This window comes from Salvelinus namaycush, chromosome 28 (assembly GCF_016432855.1).
Source record: "Salvelinus namaycush isolate Seneca chromosome 28, SaNama_1.0, whole genome shotgun sequence".
NCBI lineage: Eukaryota > Metazoa > Chordata > Actinopteri > Salmoniformes > Salmonidae > Salvelinus > Salvelinus namaycush.
The window spans coordinates 15,042,965-15,050,297 of NC_052334.1; the positions used below are offsets into that span (position 1 = coordinate 15,042,965).

Here is a 7,333-nt window from a genome sequence, read left to right on the forward strand (position 1 = left end):
TAAATGAATGTCATAAAGTACTAGCCTAATTTGTTCATAATGGGAGAGGACAAAATAACAAAGAGCCATGGGTTGGTATGGTTATTCTGCATTTTAAAAACACATTTATTTGAAAAGGAAAAATAATACAAATTAGTGTTATTTTTTTGTTGTTGCAAAAATCATATTCCACCAGTGCACTCATGATACGTGATAATACTGCAAACATGGAGACTGGTGGTTGATGTGATGGTATTAGATATTCTTAATATTAAAATTAGGCAAATCTGCAGACTATTTAAATACACATTCTAAGGTAATGCCTCTCAGTCCAAAACCTACATTTACTCTTTTATTTTTTGTTATCACATTGCACGTTGCTGACGGTGGAATAATAAACAACTCCCCGACACATGACATATGCCTACGTACACAGAAATAAATGCAGAATTTTACTAAAAAATACCTGGACTTCAGTTCTGGCTGTTTTCATTTTGTTTTTCTCTTTGTTTACTTTATCTTTTCTTTATATGTTTTAGAATGTAAACGGGTGTAAAATGTTCACTTACAGTCTTGCTCCCGAGGGATGTTTTGTTAGTGTATAAGTGGATTTGAAGTTGACCCTTGATTATGATGTGTGAAGTAATCAGAAAGTCCTCCAGAAAGTCCTGAAGAGAAACTTGGTAGCGAGGACCTTAAAGACTCACAGGGAAGAGATGAGGGCGCCTGCGGGGAGGAGGAGGAGGAGGCAGCCCTGGCCGCCATCGAAGCGCTGCTCTGGGAGGTCATTGATGGATGCGGGACATGGGGGAAAAAGTAACTTGTCTGTCCTGCAAGGAGGTTTATGGACGAACATGGGTTTAAAGAGTAAGTCCCGGAGCAGGGCACTGATAGACCACATGGAACAGAGGCCGCCAACGCCGCCGCCGTTAGGTGATGAGTGGCATAGGGAATGTCTCCATTCACAAGTCTGTCAACACTTAGGCCATTGGAAGAAGGGAAAGAATGGTTGTTCCCCAAACTGTTTTGAGTCAACATTGTACTGTAGGACATAGGATGACTAGGGTAAGCCGATGATGTCCCATTGTAGCTCAATGCGCTGCTGGCCCTCGGATGGTGAAGCGAAAGAAATGGTGACATTGGCCAATATAGAGAGCCGGCTCTATCCATAAAGGTCAACCCAGAGGAAGTAAGACGAGCACCCCGCTTGAAAGCCAACTTTGCCCTGGATGTGGTCGATCTCCGGCGAAGTTTGCCTGTTGTCCCACCGATAAAGACATCGTCACTCGAGGGGTCAAGCATCCAGTAGTTCCCCTTACCCGGGTCATCATAGTGCCGCGGGACTTTAACAAAACATTTGTTTAGGCTAAGGTTATGCCTGATGGAATTCTGCCAACCCTGCTTGTTCTCCCGGTAATAGGGGAAATTCTTCATAATGAATTCGTAAATACCGTTCAGAGTTAGTCGTTTCTCCGGACTCTGCCGAATAGCCATCATAATTAAAGCATTATAGCTGAATGGTGGTTTCTCGTACTTGCCGTTTTTCTTTTCACCGTCTTTCCCACCGCTCTCTCCCTCTTTGCTATCCTTCTTCTCTTCCTGTTTTTCCTTTTCGTCCATGCAAGTGGTTTCATTGGACGAATTGTCACTTTTGGTGCAAATGTTCTCTGACTTTGCATCTTGCACTAGGGAAGGTAAAGGGATCTTCCCCTCTTCTTCTGATACGGTTCTGTGGTGGTTGTCACTTTGGACGGCTTCAGGCACCAGACTGTTTATACTGAACGATGATTTAGGAATCATTTTCACTTCTTTCCGTTCTCCCATATCCAACATCACACGCAAGGTCAAATGGCAATAAGCAGCAGCACAGTTATATCTCAATATCTTACACCGGCAACTCTGCTAATAAAAACTATTTCATGTTCTTTACAACACATCGATAGGAGACAGATAGCTACAATTAATTATGGAGCCACAGACACTACGCTGTAAAAAAAAATTGGTTGAACCTTTACGGACTACAGCCAACCACAGCACCATAAGTATTAACGCGTCCTCCCTTCTTCCAGCCAATCACAGAGTAGTTCTTAGCAGTTGCTTAAGTGCGCAAGGATACACACGTTCACCAATGCAACGCAGAATGGGCTCATCCTTATCAACAAAGGATTTATTTCTCGGACCAAAATCATACCAAGAAATTAGACCACATAACCTTAATCCATTTCACTGCTCTTGATATTTCCAGATTGCTGATTCAACATATCTCTCTGTCTTTAAAGTTTGTTTACATTTCGTTGGAAATAAACACAAGAGGATCACAGAAATGTAGCGGCCGAAGAGAGGTACTACATTATGTCTCAAGCATAAGTAGCCTTCTATTCAAATGTGGATATTAGACAACTTATGTTTGAATAATGGACATGACTGTGACGTTTTTATATGGAGGAAGATTTAGGCTACCTATCTCCACCGTAGCAAAACGGCATGAAGCCTATGTTCATGGTCCTTATTAAATGTTCAGGCAGCATTCAAATATTATACTTCATTCATATTTAATTATGTTTGTTTCCCCTCCATCTTTTTAGAGTTCAAATAAATCCAAGCCCCGGCGGTCAGCTACTTGGAGCGCGAGATCTCCAACTTGGACTCGTGCGTAATGGTTTCGACATATCGTTTCAAAACGTACCCCTTATATTTTATTTATAGGATATGCGGCGTTGCAAACATCACAAGCATATCATAATTATTAGTATTAGGCCTACCATTATCAGCCTAGTATTAGTAGTAGTAGCCTACTATTAGTAGTAGTAGGCCTAGTACAGTAGCCTAGTATATAAGTAGGCCTTGTATTAATAGTATTATTATTAAAGTCTAATACTTTAACCACATATCAAAGCATACAGTAGACCTTTAATCATTTTCGTCATATTAGTAAATCCCTATGACGGGTAACAAGGTTCACATGGGGCGGGGGGGGGGGGTTGTATTTGCCTGAGGGCACACAGTTAATGTGTTGTGAAAAGTGTCATGAAATGTAATGTTTTGTCATATCTTTAATTGTATATAACTGCCTTAATGTTGCTGGACCCCAGGAAGAGCTGCTGCCTAATGGAGATCCTTAATAAATACAAATAGAAAATATGGTCATAACTCTCCAAGAAACAACGGTTGCACCTTGGAGTCGAATAAAGCATCGTCTTCACCCATCTTCCATTGATTTAATCTGAAATCTGAAATTCAAACTCAAATGTATTACTTTAGTCCAGATTGCGAGAACGAGTAGCCTAAATTTTGGACATGATATATGGTTCTCACAGTGCTCAGCTCAGACCAGTTCCAGGTCAAACCAGCTTAGAGAGCTTGTCTATTTGTGTATTTGTATATTTAGGTAAACTCATATCGATGTTTGACAGGATGGGACACACACACACACACACACAAACATACACGAACGAAGGTGCACGTACGCCGAGACAAATTCACCAAAAAGCGAGCGCAACAGAGCGAAAGAAGTGGTGGAAACTGAGAGCCTCGTGAATTCCCACAAGGTGACTTTTGTTGGCTAGACTTACTGTTGATGTAAATATTAGTGGCATTCGTTAGAAATGTCAAGCCAACATCATGTGTTTGAAGAAAAAAATAAAATACAGATTACACAAAGATATCCCAAAATAACGGCGTTTTCGGCCTATAACAGTTGTAGTTGTCCTATAATAACACAATTAAACAAATCATGTTATTTTCGATATTTTGGTCCTGTCATGATGTTGGTATGATATCCAGTATGTTGTTTCGTGATTAGTCATTGATGATTTAAGACAGTGCTATGACGAATGGCTACCTCGGATTTTTCTTAATAGTGTTGCCTGCTATTATTAACATCTAATAAAAACAATAATAGCCGATATAATAGCAATAACAACAATAATAATAATAATATGTTATGCTGTTATAGTAACGCACTTCATTTTTATCCAATTTCTGAAGTGAGGGGGAGGGGGGAGTGGGACAAAGCATGATGAGAGTTTTTTTGAGTAGGCCTATAGTCCAAATATGTTCGATAAGTGAAATTTCAACAATACTTTTGGTATATCATTGCCAAGTGCAAATAGTTTAAAAAGTCGTGTAATTTCATTTCAGGTTTGAAAAAATTAAGAAAGGTAAACTGTGTAGGCCTATAAGCACCAGCAACGCAAATATCTAATCTATGCGCAATATGATGGGTGGCAATATGATGGGTGGCAGGTATCGGTTAATAGCGATGGACCAGTAATCGAAAGGTCGCTGGATAGAATCCCCGAGCTGACTAGGTGAAAAATATGTTGATGTGCCCTTGAGTAAGGCACTTAACCCTAATTGCTCATGTGAGTCGCTCTGGAAAAGTGTCTGCTAAATTGTACATGTACAAAAAAGTGTTTTTTCTTGCATTCTCATGGTGGTTGATGAGTCCAACTTTCCCGGAGACTATAGCTGTTGTACAGAGAATGTGATACTCCTGAGCAGCCATATCGCATCACTTAAGGAACGGACTGGTTGTCACACTTTCTTTCAGCTCTGGAAACCAGCGGGAGTAAACAAACAAGGTCATGAGCACGTGCTTTCTAAAGTTTGTGGTATTATCTCTGCAACGTATATCGTCTATGTTGTTATAGCAAATTAGTTTGCACTCACCAATATGTCATTTAATATATTTAACGAATAAATGTCAGTTCTATGAGTAAAAAAAATACCAGTAATAACCTATAATTAAAGTAGGCTACATTTGAAAACTGCATGAAAGACAATTAAGGGCTCTCCTAAGGTAGTAGTTGTGGAATTGTTAGGTTAGATTACTCGTTGGTTATTACTGCATTGTCGGAACTAGAAGCACAAGCATTTCGCTACACTCGCATTATCATCAGCTAACCATGTGTATGTGACAAATACATTTGATTTGATTTTGATTTGAATTATGGCCTAGGCCTGTGTTGCGACAGTGAGTGAGGACGCATATGCATCCGATTTCCTCACAAATCACATTCATCTACTTGATACACTCTGCAAATTATGTGCCGCATCGTTTGTTTTGTGAAGGCTATGTTAATGCATGTGCTTGTTTTAAAAACACATATTTGGAGACCCTGCTACTGCAGCCACTGATTAATCCTAAGGTGTCGGTATAAGGTAATTAACCTAGCCTACTACAAGAACTGATGCACAGGCCTGATGCACAGCACAACAATATTGAGGATTAATAGCGAAGAGTAGGAAATTAGTAGACCTATTTGTTGCGATTATTACATAACAAAATAATTTGATTATTGTCTTATTTCCAAAAGTAAATGTCTGCCTTAAATAAAAAGTTATTCAAACACCATGTTTCCGTAAGGGAACCTAAAGTAAATTAATGGTAGCCTATAATGGTTTAGAACGAAGTTCCGGCCATAAAAGTATAATTCTAAAAATAATTCCAACTATGTTATGTTCCACACCTAAAACAAAGGCTTACAATTTAATCTCTCAGACTGACAAGCACAATTTAGTTGGACTCCCGAGTGATGCAGCGGTCTAAGGCACTGCATCTCAGCGCAAGAGGCGTCACTACAGTCCCTGGTTCGAATCCAGGCCGTATCACACCCGGCCGTGATTGGGAATCCCATAGGGTGGCGCACAATTGGCCCAGCGTCGTCCGAGGTAGACCGTCATTGTAAATACGAATTTGTTCTTAACTGACTTGCCTAGTAAAATAAAGGTAAAAAATATATATTGAAAGTACTAGCTTAATCCGTGTATAGACATGGATTTGTTTTGATTACAATGTCAACAGGTAGGCCTACTGCAACATATTTATAAACACGCCGTTAATCTAAACAGTTATTATTCACTTTCGGGCACAAATAGTGTTATGTGGTCATGAGACGATAGGCAAGCACAGCACACACGATAGGCAAAACTCCGTTATTAAACTGAACGATACTGGCGCACATATGAGAGCAGAGAGCCCCCTAGCGGTATAGGACAGAAAGCCCATTGGTTTACAAAGCTGGTGTATTGCAGAGGGGAAATCTAAGTTTATTGAATCAATCAATCAAATGTATTTATAAAGCCCTTTTTACATCAGCTGATGTCACAAAGTGCTGTACAGAAACCCAGCCTAAAACCCCAAACAGCAAGCAATGCAGAAACAAATGTTATTGTCACGTGTCGAATATAACAAGTGTAGACCTTACAGTGAAATGCTTACTCACAAGCCCTTAACCAACAATACAGTTAAGAAAAATAAGTAAAAAATAGATAAGTAAAACAATTATTAAAGAGCAGCAGTAAAATAACAGTAGCGATGCTATATACAGGGGGTACCGGTACAGAGTCAATGTGCGGGGGCACCGGTTAGTCGAGGTAATATGTACATGTAGGTAGAGTTAAAGTGACTATGCATAGATAAAGAGTAGAGTAGCAGCAGCGTAAAAGAGGGGGTGGGGGGAACAATGCAAATAGTCTTGGTAGCCATTTGATTAGCTGTTCAGGAGTCTTATGGCTTGGGGGTATTGGAGAAAATCATTTTGATTCAATTGATACAATGAAAATACAATGTTTGATCTGGAATTGAAATAAAACTATTCTATGCATGTGTTATAATGGCTAACAGAAACACAAATTACTACTTCAGTTTATAACATATTTTGCATAATTTAGGTACAGAGATAAAGTATCTCTACAACTGTTATCACAGCAACCCGTTTATATTGATTTATAGACCTTGATAAATAAAAAATAATAATTATTCGACGTAGGCCTAATTATTTGATCATACATTTTGATTATAAAATTGGTCTGGTCGTGCATAACTTTTTTGGGACCTAACCTAACGGCAAACTTTTTAATTGCGATTTTGTTTAGAGGTGCTACATTACTGTATTGTAAATCTGTATTCATTTATAACAGACAAGCCTGCAGTATTTTGACCGTTATGTTCCGTAGTCGATAGCCATGTGTGGGATAGCTGCACAGTTGGAAAGAGTGTTTGCATTTCGTCTTACCCTAATGTGTGTAGCAGGCTATATTAATTTATTGGTCAACCATAAAGTGAGCGCTCAATTGAAGGTGTGTGCATATATGTTCTCCTGCAACAAATCGGAAAGATGCTAAATTTCAAGCCAATGTTCATACACAACAGGACGTTTTTTTTTCTCTTTTGTGGTTAGGTCAATTGAAGTAATAAAAAAACAACATTTGTTGAACAGAGATATTTGGCGCTATTGTAATCTCGTTATTTTGGGAAATATCCTATTTGGGGAGTTTTATAATTAGTTTATCAAGGAAAATGTATTTACATGTTCTTAACTGATTTTACTGGCCGAGACCAACATTGTTA

At 39.0% G+C, this 7,333-nt stretch overlaps 1 protein-coding gene across 1 annotated transcript; it reads right to left on the minus strand.

Moving 5' to 3' along the window:
- Nucleotides 1–573: 573 nt before the first annotated feature.
- On the minus strand, nucleotides 574–1,812 carry LOC120023666 (forkhead box protein G1-like). The gene has a single exon (XM_038967719.1). It carries the CDS (start codon nucleotides 1,810–1,812, stop codon nucleotides 574–576), a length of 1,239 nt encoding a protein of 412 aa, XP_038823647.1.
- Between the last annotated feature and the right edge of the window lie 5,521 nt (nucleotides 1,813–7,333).

Coding starts and splice junctions, on each gene's coding strand:
- LOC120023666 (XM_038967719.1), bottom strand. CDS start 1,812: ATGTTGGATATGGGAGAACGGAAAGAAGTGAAAATGATTCCTAAATCA.